The 23,179-nt window shown below is 55.4% G+C and overlaps 1 protein-coding gene and 2 pseudogenes across 1 annotated transcript; 2 read left to right on the plus strand and 1 right to left on the minus strand.

The window, feature by feature from the left end:
• Positions 1-1,468: 1,468 nt before the first annotated feature.
• LOC118723713 lies at positions 1,469-2,013 on the minus strand (annotated as a pseudogene).
• Positions 2,014-2,571: 558 nt separating this feature from the next.
• BMF (Bcl2 modifying factor) lies at positions 2,572-23,157 on the plus strand. The gene is given in 6 exon segments (XM_036446311.2): positions 2,572-2,716; positions 2,719-2,780; positions 3,097-3,223; positions 5,417-5,710; positions 7,147-7,310; positions 19,247-23,157. Coding segments are annotated over 6 exon segments (882 nt in total). The 5' UTR covers positions 2,572-2,583; the 3' UTR covers positions 19,349-23,157.
• The window catches only part of LOC118725181, a 48,805-nt pseudogene continuing 45,372 nt past the window's right edge, over positions 19,747-23,179 (plus strand).

The following is a 23,179-nucleotide window of genomic DNA, read 5'->3' on the forward strand; positions in this document are numbered from 1 at the left end:
GAACACTCTGCTCTACCAGCTTCCTTGCCTTGTGGACCCAATGCCACCTTGTGAGGGAGCAGACGGAGCGTTAGCAGCTTGGGTGAGTCAGGAGAATTAGGAGGCCCCTGCCCTTGGGGGCCTGTGCTGTCCCAGAGGACAGATTCAGAGCTGCTTCATCCTTCAGTCCCACTCTTCACCCTGAGTCCTTCCCATCACCATCAGTGGCCAGCCTGAGGCACTGGCCCCGAGGAAAGCCACCGGAAAGGATGGGAGGAAGAAGGGGAAGGAGATCTGCAGGAGGAACGTGAAGGCTCCCTGCACTGAGGCTGGGCCGGTCTCCTCCTCTCCCCACATGTGGCATGACAGGTTCTGACACTCCCTCTTGGCCAAGCCTCCTGGTAAATAATAGACTCGCTTTGGCTCCAGCACCTCTTTTTTTGGATGCCTGTCAACTCCTGGGGGGACTGGGCTGCTGGCCAACTTGGAGTCTCCTGTCTTTCCCTTTTCCCTCTTCTCCATCCTTTTGGGATGGTGTTGTTTTTTTACTCTAGCAACCATAGTGCTCACTATGGTTTGCTCTCTTTGAAGCACCCTTTGAAGGAGCCGGGGGGAAAAAATGGGTAGAAAAAAGGTATAAGATGATTCCAGGCTCCTCTGGGCTACGGGTCCCAGCTCCACTTAAATCCATCCCAGTTTACAACCACCAGTCCTATAATCAATCATCAGGTCTATTACAGGGACTGGCTCCCTCTCACTCATTTCTGGCCCCTTCATTTATCTTTCCTAAAATTCAGGCGTGGCCAAGTCACTTATTTTCTACAAAACCTTTGCTGGCTCCACTTTGCCTCCAGAATAAGTCCAGATTCCCCTGCCTGGCATTCTAGGACACTTCTGTACTCTGACTTAAACCTACCTGTCCATGCCCACTGCTCCTTCATCGCAGTGTTCACCTACCGATCCCATCCTCTAGTCTGCCCCCAGGACAGATTCCCCAGCTTCCTTTATTCTGCTGCTCCTAGGCCTGGACTGTTTTCATCTGGTTTTCCATGTGGAAAAATTTCCCCATCCTCCAAGGCCTAACTCAAAAGCCTTCTCCCTAAAGCCTCCCACCTTCACATTCTGTGTTTTTCTGCATCTCTAGCAGTCATTATCCCCAAATCAACACATTACCTCCTGCTTCCCATTATTGTTACGTCTGTTTCTCCGAGTAACTTGTAAGCTCCCTGAGGACAGACACCGGTTTTTGGCACCCCGCACAGTACAGGTGCTAAATAAACGTTTGTGAAACCCCACACTCCCTTCCCGGTGGCATGCCGTCTGCAGGACACTTTGCTCTCCTGGCAGCACCAGCACCGCCTCTGGATGCAGATGTAAAGAGGATGCGTGTCCACTGCCCAAGCGGTCCCTGATCTCGCCTCTCCTCCGCCGGCCGGATGCTTATTTAGTAAGAGTGCTCGCCCAGTCAAGAAGAGGACCCGAGACCCCCTTTGTTTGTTTGTTTTTTGTTTGTTTTTTTTTGTTTTGTTTTTCTTTATCCAGGTCCTTTATTTGAGGGGGAAGGCACCCAGAAGAGGCCATCCACTTGCAAATTCAGGGCCAAAGAAGGATGGCACAGTCTCTCCCGGCCTAGCCCTGCGTCACAGTCCATGGGCGGCCACTCTGCCCTGCATCTCGGGCCATGTCAGGTCGACGTGTCCATCTCAGGGACCTCCGTGGATACTTCTGTGGGCACTGCCAGCCGCTTGGGGGGCACATAGGAGCCCATGCCTGCTGCCCTCTCAGCCTCTCCCTGAGTGTAGGGCTCCACGCTCAGCTGCTTTAGCCTTTTCTTGTGGTCTTTGGACCGGAAGTGGGTCTTCAGGTTGGCAGAATCGATGAAGTACTTCGCGCAGGCCAGGCAGCGATGCAGGCCGCCCCCGGGCAGGTCCGGGTCTGGCTGGGCACCCGCGTCCGGCCGGGCCGTGAGGGAACCTGAGGGCGCAGCTCGCGGTGGATCTCGTCCAGGTCCGGCCGCAGCCGCTTCGCCTTCATCCGAGACCCCCTTTGGATGTGTTTGATCTGAAAGCCACTCAGTGTCAGCTTCAGACACGTGTTCCCAGGCTTCCTCTATACTTGGGGCTGGCGTTTCTCCCGACTCGCCCGGCAAGCAGAGGGTGCTTTGCCTCCAGGCCAGGACCCACGGGCGCCTGCACCTGCACCCACTGGACGCTGCCAGCCGCGTCTAAAAGCTCTCAGCCCCTCTCCGCTCCCCCCTCCCTGTCTGGAGCCGTTTTTATTCAGCCCATTCCCGAGGAAGAAGACAAAAGTCACTTGGGCGCCCCCTCGCTCGCTCGTTCCTCATGGAAGGGTGACGCTCTGGCGATTCCCGAGCTCGCGTTTGGGAACAGAATCTGCGCGGAGGACGGCGCACCAGTTGCGTTTCTGGCGCTGGTGCGTTTCTGGCGCGGGTAGGAATTTTGCTCGGCCCCTTGGAGACACGGAAGGTTCGCACATTCTTGACCATCCCTGGCGGCCGCCCAGCCCGGAACCGGGGCTCCGCTCGCCATTGGCCAGCCGCCGGCGTGACGCGAGGGGGGCGGGGCCTAATCAGCTGTTTGCGGGATGCCCGGAGCGGGCGTATTTTGGAAACAATACCGCGCGGTGCGGAGTGGCCTCCTCCCGCGCCCACCCGCCCGCCGCGGCTGCCGCCCCTGCCCGCGCCCCCCGCGCCACGCAGCAGCCCGGAGGGCGCCGGGCGCCCGGGAGCCGCGCGGAGCTGGATCGCGCCTCTGCGGCGAAGCGGGGAGAGGAGTCGCGCTGTGCGTGGGGGCCCGGGGAGGGTTGGATTGCGGGTATCTGGGGTGACCATGCAGGACTGGGGCGCTGGGGGCTGTGGGAACGGGGTGCAGAACCCACATCGAGGGGCGCTGCTCCCCGAGGCAACTTGGGGTCGTAGCATTGGAGAGGTCCCGGGAGTTGGGTCCAGGTGGGCAAGGGAGCCTGCCGCGCGCTGCCGAGCCGACCTCGGCGCCGGAGAACAGCCCGGTCTCCGGATCTCACTTTGGGGCAGGGCAGGAAGTTGTGGGGCGTCCTGCTTGCCTCCCCGCGGAGTCTGAAGGCCCCTCTCCCTAACAGCAGGGCTTTCCTCTCCTTCCCGATCGCGTCTGGGCGCCAAGCCCCCGAGAGCTCGTCACGCTGGACCCTGGCGCGGAGCCCTGGCACCACGACTCGGAGGCCGACACTCTCCCCTGGAGTCACCCAGGTCTGCTGTGAGTGAGTGAGTGTGAGTGTGTGTGTGTGTGTGTGTGTGTGTGGGTGGGTGGTGTGAGTGTGTGCGTGCGCGCGCGTCCCCAGAGTTTAGCCCGTGTCCAGGTTCAGAGTGCCTTCTCCTGGGAGGAGGAGTCTAAGTTGAGCATCCCTGTTAGAGCACGTAGGGACTGGGATGGCTACGGGCGGGCTTCAGTTCAGTATCCCTCGCTAGGAGAAAAGCCTTCCCTAGCGGTGCTCTCAGGAAGTGCCCCTCCTCCCATTTGGGCATCACCTCTTCAGGTCTGGGGACGGGAAGGAGAGGTTCTCTTTACTGTATCCTAGTTTATGCTTGACCTTGCTCAGCACCCCTCCGAGGCTCCCACCTGCAGTTCCTGTTGAGAGTAGGGAGGGTACCCTGGCTGGCAGAGCCACACCCTTTGGCCGTACCTCCCCCCGCCCCCCTGTCCAGTCCAAGAAAGGGTTGAACTTTGGGGCTTTGCTGGAAGGGGGAGGGGGAGGGGAGGTGACAGGCTTCAAAGGAAGAAACAAGACAATGAGTGCTGGTTGTGGTTGGCTTTGGGGGCCCCTTCTGAGGTTGGGGTTGCCGGCTTGATGAGAGGAGGCTGAGGGACTGGAGGGGAGCCCCTGCCAGTTGACTGGCAGGACAGCCTTTGGTCTTTTCAGCAGGAAACTTTGTTTCCTGGCGCTGATAAGCTGGAGTTCTACCCCCTTCTCTACCTTCCCCCCTCCTTTCCCCCCCCTCCCCGCCCCCGCCACCTTTGGGAAACAATATTCAAAGAATAATCCAAGTGGCCATCTCCTCACTCTCCAGGGAAGAGGGCAGGGAGAGGACCACAGCTTCAGGATTAGGTGGGGTGGAGGGACAGAGAGACAGACGGCTTGAGTTTGGGAAAGCCAGGACTTCTGAATTTAACTGCGATTTCTTAAGTATTTTACCAACCCACAGACCATTTGGCTTGTTCTTCAAAGGCAAGAGACTGGGAAGCAGAATTCCCAGGGGATCTCTAATTGAATCTGGCAGTGACAAACATTGTCTCTCTGTATCCTTAACTATTCAGGTGGTTTTTGCTTCTAGCTGCTCCAGTGGGGTTCCTAGTGAGTGTGGAGGGGGCTGGGTTGGGAACTCAGGATGCTGGTTGGCTCCAAGGTCAGACTTCCAAGAGTCATCAGTCAGGTGGAGCAAGAGGAACTTCTTTATTACCAAGAAACTCATATCAACAACCTGAGTATTTTGGCAGTGAGTGAGGTCACAGAGAAAGGGCAGAATTTCACTTCCTCCTGTGAGGCGGATCGTACCAATCTAAGGTTCAGCGCTGGCAGGAGTGGTAGGCTGTGGGAAGAGGTTTGCAATCAGGGAGACTAGTGAGGAGGCTGAGCCGGAGGAGGTCGGCTACTTTGCTGGATGTTGGACCCACCCTCCAGGCCAAGCTGTGGTGGGCAGACAGCTCTACTGTGCCGAGAGGGCAGCTGCAGTGACTAACTCGGGTCTCTCTTCCCTTTCTCTCCCAGGACACGCTCTTACCACACCAGGGAGCCTGTTTGTTGTGTTGAGCAAGCTGGGGGTGGAGACTTGAGTAGATGGGCAGATGGGCAGGGCCTAGCAGGTTTGGAGGGAACCTGGCTGTCCTAGGATTGCTGGCTAGCTTTTGTTTTTACTGCTGAGCCTGGGGCTCAGTTTAGACTTGGTGGTTGGTTACTCCTCAGGGCAGTGAGGGAGAGAGGAGAGAGAGAGAGAGAGAGAGTGAGTGTTGTGAGCACTATGTGTCCCGTCAGTCACGGCACCCTTCTGCTCTCTCTCAGAGGCTAGTCTCACTGACATTTCCCCAGGTACCCTGGGTGCTTATAGCAGCTGATCACACCCCTGCTGTTGCTCAGAGTTGGGAGCAGACTTCATGACTGTGGCCAGCTGGGTCTGAAGAAGAGACTGAGGGGAGGGTGGCCGTGGGTGAGCTCAGGAAGAAGTATGGAGAGTCCCTGAACAGTGAGGTGAGGCAGTCCACCTTTGGGGACAGGTGTCACCCTTGGCAGCACTATATCACCGGGGTTATCAGTCATCAGTACCTGGCCCCACTTCCACTGATAAGAAGAGAGATAAGGAGGGGCGGGGGAGGACCCCTTCTAGGACTCCCACTGCAGGGTTGGCCTGGAAGGGATAGCATCCTGGATGCCTCCTTACACCCAACAGGGGAGATGGATCCACCGCAGTGTGTGGAGGAGCTGGAGGATGATGTGTTTCAGCCAGAGGATGAGCTGGGGACCCAGCCTGGGAGCTTGCCCTCCGCTGACCTGTTTGCCCAGAGCCAGCTGGATTGCCCCCTCAGCCGCCTGCAGCTCTTCCCTCTCACCCACTGCTGTGGCCCTGGGCTTCGACCCATCAGCCAGGAAGACAAGGCCACCCAGACCCTCAGTCCAGCCTCCCCGAGCCAGGGTGTCATGCTGCCTTGTGGGGTGACCGAGGAACCCCAGCGACTCTTTTATGGTGAGTGCTCTTAGCCTCAGGACTCCTCCCATAGAGACGTGGGGAAAAGAGGGGACTTTCCCTTCCCAAACCTGCCTGTTGCTGTTTCCTTCCTCAAACCAAGCAGCAGGGGCCATTGATTTCCTCGCCTCTCACCTGCTGCCTTTCTGCTTGTCGTTGCTCCTTACCTGTGCTCCTCGGGCGCCAAGAAGGACAGATTGCCCTGCCGTTATTTCTGCTCTTTCATCCATCTCTGGAGGGGTCTTTGGGTCCATGGTGTCTCCTTGGGTTGGAGAGGGTACCTGAGCCTCAGCTTTTACATCCTGTGGCCAGTAAAGGGGTGCAGCCTTTTGTGTGTGCTGGCAGTGATGCACCTTCCGTAACTGACATTGCTCTGGAGAAGGTTGGGGGGATCTGTGACTGGCCATTGCCACTGAAGGGGAAAACCCAGCTGGTTCTGGGACAGAAGGTTCCTGAAGGCAGAAGGTGGCCCCCCACTTGTCACTTGGGACTTTCTGGGCTTGGAAGGGGAACTGGAAAAAGAGGTAGAGAGTGCCTAGGCTCCATGCCAGCAGAGGGGTTTTTTCCAAGGTTCAATAGGACAAGACCCCTTCATTTGTGGGCTTACATGGTTTGTTTTATGAGCTGTGGGCCCACCTCTGGCAAAAAAAAAAAAAAAAAGCAGAGTTAGACACACAGTCTGCTTTCTACTTTTAGCACAACAGCGTATGGAGAGAGGGGAAAAGTTCAGAGGCTATCTTGCGGAGTCTGATGGACAGACTGGGGAGATGCTGCAGTTATTCCCAGAGGGTGCCGGCCCATAGGGTAAATCCTGCACCACAGTTCTGGCGGGAAGAGGGACAGGAGGGAGGAGGCAGGCGGGTGCCCCTAGTGGCAGCTCGATTGCCAGCACTTGGTAAGTACGGAGCACTATCTGGAGGAACAGGGCTGTTCTGTGGGTCTGAGTTTTCTCTCGCTAGTTTTTATACCACTGCCCAGAGCTTTAGGAACTGAGACCAGCCTCCCTCCGCGGCACTAATAAACGAAGACACGTTTTGGTTTTCTCTTTCTCTGTCCCTTGCTTTGCTCCACCCAGGAACTCTGGAGAGCTGCCTCCAGTGCTTTTCCAGAGAAGAGCTCCAACCTGCTACTACATGAATAATAAATTATGGTCAAGCATAGCTTGGTAAATAAGGACAGAAGGTTGGCAAGTTCACCCATACGTGTTACTTTTGCCACGGCACTGCCGACCAATGTAAACCCGAGGGGAGGGCTGGGACCTTCGCTTCTGTCCTCCCGGCACCAACTTTTATATACTTGCTCATGAGTCAGGTTGTCCGAATTTGGCAGACTGCCCTGATAAGGCCTCAACCCCGGGTCTCTGCCAGGAGCGTTAGGCATGGGGAGGAAGGGACAGCCGTGCAGAATGCTGAGACGTGGGCCCTCTGTCCTTGCAGGCAATGCTGGCTACCGGCTCCCTCTCCCCGCCAGTTTCCCTGCAGGCTTGCCCCTTGGTGAGCAGCCCCCTGAGGGACAGTGGCAACACCACCGAGCCGAGATCCAGATCGCCAGGAAGCTTCAGAGTATTGCAGACCAGTTTCATCGGCTTCAAATGCAGCAAGTAGGCACGGGTCCCTGGGATGAGGGTGGGGGTGGGGGGATGAGGTTTAAGTCTGCCGGGAGGGTGGGTAGGGGGCTGGCTGGAGCCTGCCTCTGCAGCTTTGTCTTGCTAGATCTGAAGAACACGGTCCCAGAGTTTTGGCCTTGACTAATGTGATCCCTGAGGACCGGAAGGGCCCTCCTGGGGGAGTATGCCCGCCCTCACCTCTGAGCTCCAAGTTGGTTATCTGCCCACTTTCAGCTCAGGCTCCACAAGGTGGTTTGCTGGGAGATGCCACGATCCCTCCTTCCTGGAAAACGGGAAGGCTTTTTGCAGCCGTGCTTGACACACTGTGTCTTCTTGAGGCCAGGGTTGAGAGATTGTCCCGTGCGGACCTCAGGGGAAGATGTTCAGGGTGCTGCAGGGGACCCGGGCAGTTGGGGGTGTCTGGCTGAGGTGCAATGGGAACCTAATAACCAAGGCCGAGGGATGGGCCGAGGGGGTGGAGGGGGGGGGAGGGGGAGTGGTGGAACCGGTTGTAACCTGACACTTTCCAGCTGGGGAGGCTGCTCCTCATTGTCTCTGTCTGGGAACCGGGGCCTGGGACTCTGGAGAGCGTACCTCGGGGAGCCTCTCCAGACCGGCGGCCGGGCGCTCGGCCTGGTGCTTGGCCGGCAGCCTGGCACCAGCACCGCCAGGGCGGGGCATCCCGTGTCAGTGGAGCATGTGGCAGAGTCCGTCAACAAAGGCGGCGGCTGGCAGGCTCGTGCTGAAGGAGCCCTTGTGCCACGGGCTGTAGGCTGCCCGGCTCGGCAGCCCTGTCTGGGCGGCCCCCAGGCCCTTAACCCTTCCGCTCTGGGCTGACTCTCTGGAGGGCTGCCAAGGCAGGGAGAGGGCTGCGGCTGATCTGTGCTAGGATGCCCGTCGTGTGAAGCAGAGGCAGGCCACCTGGAAGTGAACACGTTCCCCCCTTTTGGGACAGTGTCCCTGGCCCGAAGGATAAATATGTGCGTGCGTGCGTGCGTGCGTGCGTGCGTGTGTGTGTTTGTCTGGAAATCGGGAAGATAAATAGCATCGTGATTGGGCAAGGCCCTGAGGTTAGATGGGTCACGCCAGGTGGCCTGAAGAGAGCTATTGATGGTAGCAGGTTTGACTCAAGGACCAAACCGTTGCCAGCACCAGGGGCGGGAGAGAAATGGACGTTGGGTCTCCTGAGATCAGGCCATCACGAGTTAAATATGGTCAGTGCCTTCTGCCAAGGAGTTCTGAGGGGAATTTGGGTCTAGAACTGGCCCTGGTGGGCTCTCCTCGTCCCTCAGAGACCAGGAGGGGAGGGTGGCCCTGTGCTTAGATAATAAGGCAGCTTGGCCTCCTCTTCTGGCCCCAAACTCGTTTCTAGTCTGTCCTTTGATTTTTCTGTGGAAACTTGGCTTAGCGTTTCCCCTTCAGTCCATGTGTGGACTCACTCTGATTCTTGCTTTCTTTCTCTTGGCCTCCTTCCTGCCCATTCACTCTAGCCTGGTTGTACGGTACATGGTTGAGTCCAGCTCCCAGCGTCGGGTCCTGGGGCTGGAGCTGATGGATGACACGGTGGCTCTGGGTCTCCTAGACTCGTCTAAAGTACTGTTTGGAAGGCAGCTTTTTCATTTTCAACAGACCTGGTCTCTCTCTGCAGGTGTTTTCCGGAACATCCTTTCCTCTGGGAGCTCCTGGAGGCCTGGGGCAGGCTGGGAGGATAGGACTAGCCCACAGCCCAGCGCCCTTTCTTCCTGACTCAGTCCTGAACAGGAGGAGGGCGGCCCTTATCTCAGGGCCTGTCCCTGCTCTGCTGCTTGGCATCATTTCCCCCAGCCAGGGGCTGCCTCTGTGAGGGCATGGCTCACCCCTGGGCAGGATGCCGTCCTCCCAGCAGAGCCACCCAGCTGGGGTAGGAGGAAGGATAGAGCAGGAGGACTGACTGTAAAAAGGTGTTCCCTGTGCAGCACCTCACCCTGTACTGGCTCCTGAGCTCTCTGCCCCTCATCCACCTGCCAGCTACCTGTTTCTGTCTGTGTCCACAGGCTGGCTGACGAAGCCTTTCTAGCCCAGAGCTGGTTTTCCTAAATTTTCCATTACAAAGACACTCTGTGGAGTCCTCTTGCTTTTCACCCCCTCCTCCCCATTAACCCTGCTCACGGGGAGCAGGGAGTGGAGGAAGGGAGAGCTCACTCATCCTGGGGGAAGGGCTAGGGTGATTGCACACATAGCATCTTTTAGCGCCTAGTTTTAAGGAGTTAGTCATTTTCTGAACTTCATTATTACATAACTACTGTCTAATATGTCATATCTACAAAGTACTGTTGACACACTTGCATTCTTACCCTTTATCTCCTTTCCCTATTTCCTTCCCTCATCTTTACAGGCAGGGAGACCGAGGCCCTAGGGAGGAAGGGGTTTAGGATTAAGTCTGTACGCTTTGAGTATAAAGTCAGCAAGCCCAGGTTTGAACACCGGTTTTGCCACCTACTAGCCATTGGGAAGTCGCTTGACCTCGCCAAGCCTATTTCCTCGTCTGTAAATTTGAACTAATACCACGGAATTTTACTTGGAAGGTTAAGTGAGTTAATACCTGTGGAAACTCCAGGCACATCAGTAGGCATTCTTTAATGGTTGCTTACTTCTGTCTCTGTCATCCCAACCAGCCCTGACATTTCCCACCCCGCCCATCACGCTGCTCCCTGCGCTCTCCTCCGCCAGTCTTGTCCAGAGAAATCAGTGTCCACACTGTTCAGCTTCGGGCTTTGGCCTCGAACACTCTCCTCTGTGAGTGGTGGTAGTTCCCCGTCATTGTAGGCTGAGTCTGGAGAGCCACGAAAGATAACCCAAGAGGTAAGAAGAAGTTGAAGGGGCCTGGCCATCTTCTTTCTCCTTGGATCTGGGATGGTCTCACGGAGCCAGACAGTGGCCATTAACCCCTGAGTCCTGAAGGCACTGAGCTCTGATTTTTGTCCCTGGTTTGAACCTCAGTTATTCTTTTTCTGTATCTGGTAGGATCTTCTCCCTAGGAGATGTGAAGCCAAGGGCGGGGGCATGCTGATGGGAAGCATGTTGATGGCAATATGGCAAACTGAGTGCATCCATGTAACCCCAGATTGAAGAGGTTGCAGATCCTCCCGGGTCAGTTTGTGCTGGCCATATTTCCCAAAGAGCATGCAGGTCTAGCCTGGTTACTCAAGTGATCAGTTCAGGTGGCTCCTCTGGACCAACCAGCAAGGAATTGGAGGCACATCAGTGTCATCGAGGGTCTTCAAAGCTATAAGAGATTGGGAGGCAGAGTGAACGGAGGTAAAAGCCTTTCCAAACCTGGTCACATACTCTACCTTCCTCTTTGCCCTTCTGTGATCTGACCGGCTACAGACTATTGACAATGGTCTGCCTTGACCCAGGCTCTGTGAGTGTGCCCCTGTCCTTCCGTGTCCGTCCAGCTCCCGCAGGAAAGCGGAGGTGCGGGTTTGCTTCCTCCCTGAGCTCATGGCTGCTCTGCCACCGTGTCCTCCTGCGTGGGCCTAAGAATGGACAGCGGGAGCTAGTGTCCCCTCCCCTTGAGAAAGTCTCCTGTCCCAGTGGCACCATCTTTAAATTTGTGGTGATATTTTGGGGCAAAGTTAAGAAGCCAAGAATCCTCCAAAAGCGTAGCTAGTAGCTACTGTAGACTGTCGAGTAAAGCTGAAGGAGGCTTGGAATTTTTCATGTTGGAAATGACTTTTTCACTTGGACAAGGAGGATAGCTCCATTCAGAACAGTCAGATTTGGAAATTCCCTGAATAGTAATTAGACTTTCTGGAAAATGAAATCTGAGGAAAAAATTCAGCCATTCATTTGAAATCATCTTTAATTGCCTTACTATCACAGAAAGGATCCTGGACTTCAGAGGCAGATCGCCGTTGTAAGACGTATCACTAGTAAGGAATGGACAGTTTAACACTTTCGGAAATGTGTGAAAAGGTGATTTTAAGATTCCTCTTGGACCCGCCCTTGTGGTTCTTGGGGAGCTCTTTGGGCAGTTGTACCCCGGGTGGCGTTTGCTCGGTGTATTAACCAGCAGCTTCTCTGCCAGCAGCCTGGATCCTTTGTTCAGGGAGCCCCTGACTGCTTCCTGACCCTTTGGGATGCTCTCCTAGTTAGCGAGTGGTTTTCTGGAACTCAGACTGTGGCTAGTGAGGTTGTTCAGGCTTTAGATGGGACAGCCCTGGGCAGAAGCGCCAGAGATTTGCCTCAAAGTGAGAAGGGCCCCAACGGAGCCAGCCCCTGACCCAGGATCGGGAGATCCACCTAGGAAGAGTGAGGCTGAGGGAGGGGCCGTGGAAAGCTCCGTGCGTGAGAGCCAGCGCAAGGGCTCGGGGGCCCTGTGTTTGCTCTGTGGCTGGCTCTGTTTATATCGCTCGCTATATTTAGCTTATGAGTCATCAGCGTGGCTGACTAGAGGCCGAGTTCCCCACACGAATCTGCACCTGACTACTCTCTTTTCTAGGAGAAGGGCCTTGTAGTTCCGGACAGTTTCTTCCCTCCCCGCCAAGGCAAGCCATGGAGAAGGGACGTGGCTTTTGTTGTGTGTGTTTTTCTTGGAGGAGGGGGGTGCTGACGGAGGGGGTGGCGGGAGGCACTAAAAAAGGAAAAGGAAAACGTCTAGTTTGCCTTTTGATCCACATCTGGCCACCAAGAGGGCATGTTCCAGGACCAGGATGAGAACAGTCACTGGTATGGTGAGGAGGAGGGTCTGGCCAGCTTCCATGCTCAGGTGGCGACAAGAAGAGCCAGTTGCAAAGGCCCCAAGTTGGGAGTCAGAACCTTGGGGTTCCTTCTCCACAGCCTTGTAGATCACCACAAACCTGCCCCCTCCTCCATCCCGTCTCCCTTGCCTCTGGCCCTTTGAGCTCTTGAGAGGTTGCCTGATAGTTGGATGGAGCTGTTCTCAGATTGAGGGAGGCTGAAGCACAGAGCCCTCCCGGAGGGGAGCAAGGCAAGGGCCTCGGCAGTCCTTCCTGGGGAGATGGGGGTGGTACCCAGCCTGTCCCTCATCCACAGCCCCCAGTGGCTGAAGGTAGTGTCCTCCAGTTGCATTAGAGGAAACTTGCCTGGCTTTGACTGAGAGCCTGCTGGCTCCAGGCTGCCCTTTGCCATGGCGGTGGCCTGTGGCTTCAGTGTCCTGTTAGCACTGCTAGTTGAGCTGAGGAAGCTCTTGGCAGGGAGAATTATTAAAAAAAAAAAAAAAAAAAAATTAAATTGATTTTCAGAGAGAGCAAAAAAGAGAGAGAAAAAACACGTGAGAGCAAAACCAATTCACTACTTCCTTCACGCCCCCTACCAGGGATGTGCCCTGACTGGGAGTCCCACTGGCAACCTTTCTGTGCTCAACAACTGAGCAACACCAGCCACGGCGGCAAGGAGAATTTTTACTTTCCCCAGTTTGCCATTCCCCTGGTCTTTCTTGAGTATCTGGGCCAGAAGCATTTTGGGACAGTGGGCCCACTGGGGGTTCAGAATCCCTGGTTCTGTCCCTAGCCCCATGGCCTGCCTCCGGGGGAGAAGTCACAGCTTTCCCCAGGACTCGGTCAGTCTGTTCAGAAGACAGTGCTCCCAGACGGGCCCGCTGAGCAGAGCGTGCTGAGGGAAGAAGCCAGCGAAGTGGCCCAGGTGCCCCTGGTGCTCGCCAGGAGAGGTGAGCTTGCTCAGTGCAGCCACTAGGCCCCCTGCTTGACATAGCCTTTTCTCTTAGGATCACCACAGCCACCTTATACATCTGGACCCCATTGTGCCTGTCTGATAGGCAAGCGAGACGCAGAGACCCGCGATAAAGTGCCCAGGTGACGCTGTGTGTGGCTGGGCTGGAAGCCGTGGGCTTTCCCATACCCACCCCTGCTCCTCACAGCACATGCTGGAAAGTGAGAGCACCCTGCCCTGCCTCCTCTCACCTCAGTGTGGGCTCTTGCTTTTCTTCGGTTGTAAAATAATTGGCATTGCTCATCTCTGTATCCTTCATAACCCTCAGCTCAGTTGGGTGCTTGGTTGTTCAAATATCTTCTCTGCTTCTTGCGAGTGGAATTTTCCTCAAGTCTCCCTGATCTCCATTCCTGGTTCTCAGCAGCAAGCCTCTTTCCTTCGGCCCGCTGGGCTAGGGTTAGGTGGGGGAAGGGAAAAGGTAGGAAAATGTCACTTTATAGAGAGTGTGTCTCTCCAGAAAGTAGAGTATGGAGAGATCTGCATTTTAAAGAAACTGAGCATGGTTTCAGAACATGATCTGAAGTTGTAACTTCAGACCAGTTTTAGCTTTATTTCTGTTTGATCTTCAGCTAGCTCTGCCTCCGAAAGGTTTATTTTTTCTGGTCCACAGCATCCTTACTAAATAGTTAATGATCTGGAAACAATGTCTTTTAAACATACTAGGGGAGCAGTCCAGTTGTGATTTGCTTTGAAAAGTTAATCCTATTTCCATAATGTGAATAAGCACACGGTAATATTCTAGTGCCATGGACATGACTCTGGAGTCAGAAGTCAGGGTTTGAATAACCCACTGTCTCAACTCATTTGCTTGGGGTAACTTCTCTAAGCCTTTGCTTCCCCGTCTGTGATAACATCTGCCCTTCCTACATCCCAGATCTTTGTGAGGAGCAAACGGGAAGATCAAGCACTCTGTTCCAAGTATGAGATGTAATAAATTGCTATCTTGGTTGGCAGCTTTGCAGGGCCCTTTTAAAGCAGGGCCACCGCGTAGCAGCCTGACTCTTTCCTCTGGTCCCCTGGAGGGGAGTGAGCTCCCCTGGAGCCTCTGGAACGCTGGTGACAGCCCCCGACCCCCCTCCCACGGGTGCAAATTGGATCCGAAGGGGAGAGGCGGAGGGAGATTTTTATCTGGGGAGGGCAGGGAACGCTCTTTGTGCGTAGGGCACAGGCCACGTGGGATGAAACAGAGTTTGATTTGTGTAATCCAACCATGTCAGACACCACAGATAGCTCTAAAAAAAAAAAAAAAAAAAAAAAAAAAAAAGGCTTTTACTGGTTGGGCCTCTCCCCAGGCCAGAGGCTGATCCTATCACATCTAGTACATCTCTAGGCCTGGCCAGACATCAGTTGTTCCTGGCCTCAGACAAGTGGGTTATCTTGCTAGGCTGACTTTTCTGTAATCAGTCCAGTGGATACTTGTTGAATACCTACTGTGGGTCCCTACCTGTTCCCCGTTATGCAGGATAAATGCCCGTTTAGTCACACCTTCAACCCTGGGCCACCTCGAGAGAGGGGACTGAGTTAGACAAACCTTAGGCCTCTAATGCCTGGTTGTACCCTCTTACCTGAAGACAGTATCATTACCCACCGTGTTTGAACCCCTTCCCTCGGGCATTCACCTCTGCTCTTTCCCTCCATGCCGTGGTCCTACGCTCTAGACTGAGTTTGAATACTTCCAGTGTAAGCTTGAATTGCCACCAGCTTGCCATGCCCTGTAGCCCAACCCTTTCGCCCTGAGGGCACCTGACTATAAATTCTGGAACATACTTCTTTTGTTGTTGTTGTTAATCTTCACCTGAGGATATTTTTCCATTGATTTTTGGAGAGAATGGAAGGGGAGAGAAACATTGATGTGAGAGAGACACATGGATTGGTTGCCTCCTGCACAGGGATTGAGCCTGTTAACCTAGGTAGTGCCCTTGACTGGAATTGAACCCGGGACCCTTCAGTCCATGGGCAGCCTGTCCTCTGAGCCAAATATTCTGAGAGGTGCTCAGGCTGAGTCTGGGAGCCTGGGCCTTGCTTGCTCTGGGGTTTGCACTCATTAATCTGAGTTGAATGTGCTGGCTGCTGTGCCAAGAACCCGCAGGTCCTAAGCCAAGCACCCTCTTTCCTGGTTCCCTCTTCCTTCTCCCCTTCTCCTCCACATCCCCTCCTGGAAGGACCCAGGCTCCCTGGCGTTCTGGCGTCTTTGTGTACTTCATCCTGTTGGGCCAATGCTCATTTCCTTCCTCCTCCCTGTTTCTCTCCCTGGCCTCCCTTTAAGTCCTTTTTCTTTCCTTTCTCGTCAGGCCCCTTTGTTTAAATTTTTTAAAAAAATATTTATTGTTGCTCCTCAAAATCAGAGCATTCTTTGATTCACTTGGTGTGAGGCAGCTTGTTTTCCTCTCAGAAAAGGGCCCTGTGAGGCTGCAACTGCGGCAGGAGAAAGCCAAGTGGAGTGTGTGTGGCATCTGCCCATGCCCAGAGAGGGGGCTGCCGGGGCCTCGAGCAGGTTCCCGGCGGCTCTCGCTGGCCTCACGGCTGCCGCCACGCCACCGATGTACCTCTGTGCGGGGCAGCCTGTGCTCCAGGCCCGCCCGGACCCTCCGCCGAGCTCACTGGATTCAGTGGTTGGAGCTCTGAGTTGTAATCCTGAAGGTAATTGTGGACGACAAACTCCGAATCACCGAACCTGAGGGCTGGAAAGCACCTCAGTGGTTTCCAAATGCCGGTCTGTGGCCTGGCGGCTGCAGAACCACCTGGGCAGGGTTTACCCCTGAGCTGGCCAAGGCATTACCCTGGTGGGAAGAGGTTGGAAGAGCGTGAAGGAAACACCAGGTCATGAAGTGTTTTCTTCCAGGCTGTAGAATCATGGACGGTTTTATTTGCTCTTCTATTTTTTTCTTGTGTGTTCCCGTTTTCCACAGTTAATAGGTAATTACGTTTATGACTGCAATATACAATACATGTTAACTTCTGATTTTAAAACTATCACTCAGGGAGCTTGTTTAATAGACAATTCCTAGGGCTCTTCCCTGGAGATTTCTATCCAATCGGTCTGGGTGAGGCCCGGGGACTCTGTATGTACCACAGCACCTCAGTGGATTCTGGGTGCCTCTGGCCTGGGAAAAGCATGCAGCTATAAGAAAGTGAGGACTCACAGACAGGCTGGTGGGAGACCCCAGCCTACACCCAGGTCCTCTCACTCCTGGACCAGAGCCTTCCTTGCCAGTTCATGAGCCCTGAGATCTTCACAGGCCGAGGCACAGAACCTTGGTCCCTCCTGAAGGTGGACCTGCGTGCCCACCTATGCCTGGGCCGGCCTGTGCTTCCCAGAAGACCTCAGCCTGCCCATCTGACAGCACTCTCCGGCCACAGCTGTTCCTGGGTCCTCCAGTCTCCCCAGTGATGGGAGTGAGGCTGCTGGCCTTGCCTTATTCCCAGAGACTCAAGGCAGCAGGTGGCCTCTATTAGAGGATTGAGGGAGAAACTGAGGCATACAGAAATGGTATTGGACCAGGTCCCAAATCATAGAATTGTGATCTCCCATCCCTGGCTGAATTGCTGGTTGGAGACGATTTAGAGAAGGGAGAATAGAGGGTTAATTTGGTATACAGAAAGGTGTATATGGTGGTACTTGGAGCACAGTGACAATGGGTAAAGATACAGCTCCAGGGTCAGATAATCTGGACTCAGTCCAATCCCTGACACATACTAGCTACATGGCCAAGTTACCTAACGCTTTCAGTGACCTCCTCTGTGAAATAGGGATGACAGCACTCACCTAGCTCATCGGGTTGTTGAGAGGACCAAAGGAGTTAATGTATGTGTCATTTGTCTCCAAGTCACCCGGGGATCTCGTTATAGGTTCAGGCTCTGATTTAGTAGATCTAAATTTCTGAGCTCCCAGATGATGCCAAAGCTGCTGGCGCGTGGACCACACTCGGAGAGAAGAGATGTGAAACACTCAAAACAGAGCCTTGCCCACTCAGTGTTACTATTATTGTTGTTGTCATGGCCGTTGTTGCTACTTGGCCTTTTCAAACAGGCACCTGAGGAGACGGGATTCCAGCAGACTGGCCTCTCCAGGGACCGGGCCTTTCCTGGAATCTCCTCCTGTTCCAGGACATGCCCTTTGCACCTGTCCTGGGCAGCAGCTGGGGAGGGAGGGAGGGTGCTCGGCCCAGCTGCCGCAGGCCTGCGTCTTCAGGTTTGCAGCTGAGTCCATTTTCACGCTGTTTTACTATAACCAGATTTTGCTAAGCCGGGTGTGTTTCCTCTTTTTACTCATCTTTGTTTACACAACGCGAGGAAGCTATCAGTCTCCCCAGCGGCTGGCTGCGGGGCCTCCTCCGTGGCACAGCCCGGCTTTCCTGCCCCTCCCTGCAGTGGTTGTGCCTCCACGTTGTTTTCCAGTCCTCCTTCTGCAGGGGAAAGAGTACTCTTGCCGCAGGCACGGGGCATTCTGTTCTGGGCTGGCAGGGCCCTGAGGCCAGCCTGAGCTGACACCTCTCCTCTCTCCTCTCAGTGGCCTAAGTCAGAGCGACAGGGAACCCGGCAGCCTGCCTGCTTTTCCCAGGCCCGAGGTACCTGTGAAGCTCTGGAACAGGCGTCTTCAAACTACGGCCCGCGGGCCACATGCGGCCCGCAGAGGAGTCTGATCCGGCCCGCCAGGTTTTTTGGGCCGTGAGCGCAGCCGAGGTGTTACAGTAGGAATTAGTAGTTCATATAGTCCGGCCCTCCAGCTCTCTGAGGGACCGTGATCTGGCCCCCACTTTAAAAAGTTTGAGGACGCCTGCGAAGAACTGGACTCACTTTCCAGTTCTGCTACTGACTTACCCTGTACTCTTCCTGTCTGGGGAGTAGTCTCCTGGTGGTGGCCAGGGCTGTGTGGTTAAAGACAGCCCAAGAGCCCTAGCTGGTTTGGCTCAGTGGATAGAGCATTGGCCTATGGGCTGAAGGGTCCAGGGTTCGATTCCGGTCAAGGGCATATGCCTGGGTTGCTAGCTCGGTCCCCAGTGGGGGGCTTTCAGGAGGCAGCCAATCAATGATTCTCTCTCATCAATGTTTCTGTCACTCCCTCTCCCTTTCTCTCTGAAATAAATTTAAAAAAATATATATTTTTTTAAAAAGCCCAAGAGAGGGCTCCAGCTCCCCTGGCCCTTGCTGCTGAGCCCCTGCACACTAGGTTTTTATTCCCCTGTCCACGGAGAACCCTGTGGAGAGGGCCCCAGCCCAGTCCTGCCCTGGCAGACAAAGAGAGAACAAAGACTGCCTCTTCCAGCACCCCTCAGGCCCCTTCTGGCCCCGGGGAAATGTACCTGTGTGGGTGGGGCACCAGCCACAATCCTGTGAGCCACTGACCTTTGCCCCCAGCTTCCCTGCCTGATAGTAGGACCTGGGATAACCTCCAGAGGGTAGTGTGCATTCTTTGTTTTTGTTTTGTTTTCAAGTATGTTCTTGCTTAACGTTTAATTGGCTCCAGTCAGTAGGAAAGCGCTCCAAGAGGGGTTATTTATGGCTTACTGTCAAGAGCAGCTATAAAAAGGGCAGTGCTGAGCTGGAGATGCTGGGAAGGGAGAGAGGGCAGGCGCTCAAGTGTGTGTGTGTGTGTGTGTGTGTGTGTGTGTGTGTGTGAGTGAGTCTGTCTGTCTGTGTGCGTGTTTGCACTGGATGAAATCAGATTTTTGCTGCCTCAGCAGTGTGGTTTAAATTGAAGATTAACCCTTTGACCTTCACAGTGTCAAATCACTTGCAGATGGAGGCTCCCCCCCTTTTCCCCCTTGTTCTCTGTGTTACTTTGGAGTGGGGGACGGAGGGGGGCACTTCTCTTTCTTTCTGAAGAAAGTTTGTTGTTCATGCAGCTGAGGTTTGAGGGGCTCGGGAGCCAATCTGATTAAAAGCAGCACTTGGCTAAACTCTGGAAAATCCTGCAAGCAGGGGAGAGAGTTTAATCCTCTTGTGCACAGGGCGGAATGAGCCTGGCCTTTTCTTTTTAATGTTAAAAACTGCAATTGTTTTTGGAGGACTCCGCTATCTCGCTGCTTCTCTTGTCTCCTCCCCCCCCCCCCCCCCCCCCCCCTGCCCCATTTCGCTGCGCTGATAGGATTAAAGTGCCGCCCCAGACATGTTGATCTAAACTTTTATTGGAAATGATAAGAAGTCATTTAAGGCTGCGTTTAGGAGTCACATTGATTTTTTCCCCCCCTTTTCAGCACCAGCAGAACCGAAATCGCATGTGGTGGCAGTTCCTCCTCTTCCTCCATAACCTCGCCCTGAACGGAGACGAGAACAGGCACGGGGCAGGTCCCAGGTGAGGCTGGACTGCCCTCTTCGAAGGGGGCGCCACCGGAAGGACTTCGGCGAGGACTGGCACTGTGTCTTGTGAAGTCGTTTTTGTTGTTGTTCTTACCTGAAAATGTTATCGCTGTGTGTAAATAAGACATACCCAAGCAGGACCTGCTTCCCTGCTCAGGACCGCGACCAGGAATGGGGGCCCTTGTCAAACACTGTTGAAGTGAAGGCGGATGAGTCTCTGATGGCGGGTCCCCCCGAGGGCTCTGACCAGCAGGTTCTTCAGCCGTGGCTGTTGAAGAAGGTGACCAGGGAGTGATGTTCTCTGGCCAGAGGACTGTCATCCGGCCACGGGAACTCAGTTAAACCACAGGACGCTGGATCACACTCCGGCTCCCACCAATCCTGTCAGCCTTCCGCCATGGATGGAGCCGAGATCCGGACAGTCACACCGCCTCATCGCCACCAGGGCCTTGGTGAGGGGCTTTCCAGCTGGGCACGGCCACCTCGCTAGGCCGCTCAGCCTATGTCTGGGCTCTCATGTGGCCCAGCCAGTGCCCACTCCAAGGGCTCAGGGATTCTTGCCCAGCCCCTGTCATCTCCAGCAGACCTCAGGGAGGGTTGGGTTTCTCCAAGGACCCCTCACACATGCCTCAAAATGAACCAAACTTCCGTGTAGGCCTCAAACCTGACTCGGTCCCACTGGGAGGCCCCAGGATTGATCCTGAGGTACAGAACCACTGCCACCTCTGGCTTCCTAGAACTGGCTGCGTGTCAGCCATGGATGAGCCAAATAGCCAATCACCGTGCTGCCACCAGCAGCTTGTGCCTTTGTGGGCTCTTCTTTCCAAAGACCCAGCAACAGACTGCACTCGGCCCCCAGATCAGCACTGTAGGGCGTGAAGGGGCAGCATTGCAGAGGGACGGGAACTGTGGCCGTCCCACCTGTCAGAGTCAGCCCGAGAGGAACCCAGACCACTTGGTTTCCTTGGGAACAACATACCTCCTCCTCCTTATTCCCATTCCTTTTTCACACCTGGTATGAAAGGTAGAAGGAAGAAGCCAGCACGGTGACTTTGCCGGCTGACGTGTGTCTTTTCGAGCAGTGGACAATGGTTAGCGTGCGGAACCGTCAAAGCTGGCTCCACTGTCTCCCGCCTTCCTTCCGCTCCCAGCGAGGCCAGCAGGGCGGGCTCTGGGACGCAGCGGGATCGCAGCTGCCTCCGAACTTCCCTCCTCTCCCTGCGCGGCGCTAATGGAGAGAATTAAAAGCAGCCAGCCTGCCGCCTCTGACAAGACAGAGAATTTGGCCAACAGAACCTGTTAACAGATACCTAGACATGAAATGGTCGTGCGTGCATATGGAGGGAAAGATAACATTGGTGCTAAACAGGGAAGCAAGGCCCAAAGAAAAGACTGCTTTCCTGGGCAGAGAAGACCCCGGGGCGACGCCGGGAAATTGGAGAGTCCAGAGGAGGCTCTCACACCTGAATGAGCCAGGCTCCTCCAGTTCTGCGGAGAGGAGGTCTCAGGACTGCTGAAGGAAGCCGTGATCACCTGTGTGGACAGTGGGGCAGGTTGTTCACCTGCAGAGGAAGGGAACAGAGACTGAAGTCGAGCTCGCGCTCTGCTCGCCACGTTGTGTGCCCCGGTGCGGGGCTGTGTCTTCCAGAAGAACCTGGTGCCTTTGCGTGAAGGTGCCTATGGGCTCATAGTGACCCTGAGGAGAAGGACCTCAAACTGTGCAAATGCCTTCGTTTTGTTCTACTTAGATGTTCTGGAGGTATTACCTTTCCTTGGCCAGAATTCTATTCTCAGGGTGTGTACCATGGTTTGTCTGCTAAGAAGGCGGGTTCTCACTGACAAGGAGGAACCCAGGGAACAGGCGTGAGGCCTGGCTCTGGAACACGATGGCCGTCGTGATGAGTACCGTTCCCGATGTGTGAGGGCCTGGTGCTTCCCCCTCTCCCGGGCCACGGCCCTGGCCGGCAGTGGCTGGTATGGGTGCTGGAGTGGAACACACGAGAAAACCACGAATATTTCTACCAGCCATTTTTTAACTCTTGGCAGACTTTTCACCTGAGCTGAGTGAGAGAGCAAAGAAATGGTCTGAACTTTGGTGCTGAGGCAAAGCCATCCACTTCAGGGACCCTGCCCCGCCCAGGAGGGCCCGTGCTGAGAACTGAGCCCAGCGTTTGGCAAGCCCATCTGAACATGGGCCAGGGGGAAGATGGTCCGGCCGCACTATCTCCACCCGTGAAGCCAGAGCAAGCCAGGGCAACATTCAAGACCTCCTTCCTTTCCCACCCCCCAGAAAACCCAGGGGGTAACTCCCAGAATAGCCCTAGGAGAGAGGTTCCTCCTGGCTGGCTGTTTTCAATTGGCCTAGTGATCGAGGTCCCGCCCCTTCCCCCTCTGCCTGGTGAGTTGGTCTGAACATTCCTCAAGTCCAGCCTCCGGAGACATGTTCCTCCCCCTGGGCCTCTCTCCCACCCCCGCCCTCCACCCCCACCCCCAGAGGCTGGGCTGTCTCCCGTGAGGGGGTGGAGAATCCCATTGAGAGGGAGGGGGAGTCTGACCTGGGTCCTGACCTGTAACCAGCTGAAGACTTGTGGAGCTTTGGTGGTTTGCTGATGGATGGGGGTGGGAGCGGGACTGGAAACCGCCCTCCCCGTTGCGGAGATGCCCTGGAGGAGAGGAAGCCTGCTAGTCAGGGTCTAAATAGCCCTTCCAATTCAGAACCCCAGAGTAGGGGTTTCTGGAAGCCTACAGACAGAAGTGGGGAGACAATCCCCCCAGGCCAGACCTCTGACTTGCCCGAAGTCTGGGCTGCTGAAGAGCTGGCCGCCTCCTGCTCCATCTGAGGCAGGAGGAAAAGATCACCTCCCAGTGACCTCCCTGCCCCCAGGGGAGGCGGCCTGTTTTCGGAGCTGGTGTGGTGGGGTTCGAGTGCTCAGAGGGGCCCGGCCGACTTGTCTCACTGTCTCCTGCAGCCAGGCCCTGTCCCAGGGTGGCTCCTGCCTGGGGTGGCCCATTCAGGTCCTCCATCTGCCTGACGTCATCTGGGAAGGAGACTGGGGGCCACTTGACTGTCCTCGTCAGCAAGGAGCACACTGTCTGTGAAAGCTTGCCTGTGGCGGGGACTCGCTGAAGAGGGAGTGGGGGGAGTGGAGAGCAGCAGAAGCCGGCAGACTTAAACTGCCACTGCCCTCGGGGCTCCGGGGAATTGGTGCTACAGCCCAGGCTGGAGGAGGCCGAGGGCCCCTCTGGTGTAGGCGGGGACCCTTGGTGGCAGGCCAGCCTGCCCAGACTTGCCCGAGGAAGGGGTTCACCTATCAGCCTGCGATGCCTCCCGGGAACACTGGGCAGTGGGCAGGCATGCCAGGGCTGGTGAGGACTTCGAGCCTCGAGGGAGTGAATGGCAGAGAAAGCCCAGCCCTTCCAGAGATGCACCAGCCTCGACGCTGACGGGGCTCAGAGCCTGTGCAGGTCCCAGGCCCACACGGCTCCTCCCTGCGCAGTGGGCCAGGGCCTCTCCCTGCTGGGGGGGCATTGCCGGGCCCACAGGGCTGCCGGGGGAGACCCGCTGAGAATGTAGCATTTTGTTCACCCCAGATTAGCTGCCCTGGGTTCTAGGCACTCTGCCTCTGGGAGAGAGACAGGGAAAGAGGGAGGGGACTGGGGACCTGTTGTTTTTTAACCTGTACAGAGTATTTGACTTTCTGTTCTTCGAGCGTGTGTGTGTGTGTGTGTGTGTGTGTGTGTGTGTGTGTGTGTGTGTCTTCCCTCCATCAATTGGTACAGTTTTTAATAAAAACCATTTAAAGCAAAACCGGTCTGTTCCAAGGTGTGGT

The sequence above is a fragment of the Pipistrellus kuhlii genome, unplaced genomic scaffold, assembly GCF_014108245.1.
Source record: "Pipistrellus kuhlii isolate mPipKuh1 unplaced genomic scaffold, mPipKuh1.p scaffold_m20_p_1, whole genome shotgun sequence".
Lineage (NCBI taxonomy): Eukaryota > Metazoa > Chordata > Mammalia > Chiroptera > Vespertilionidae > Pipistrellus > Pipistrellus kuhlii.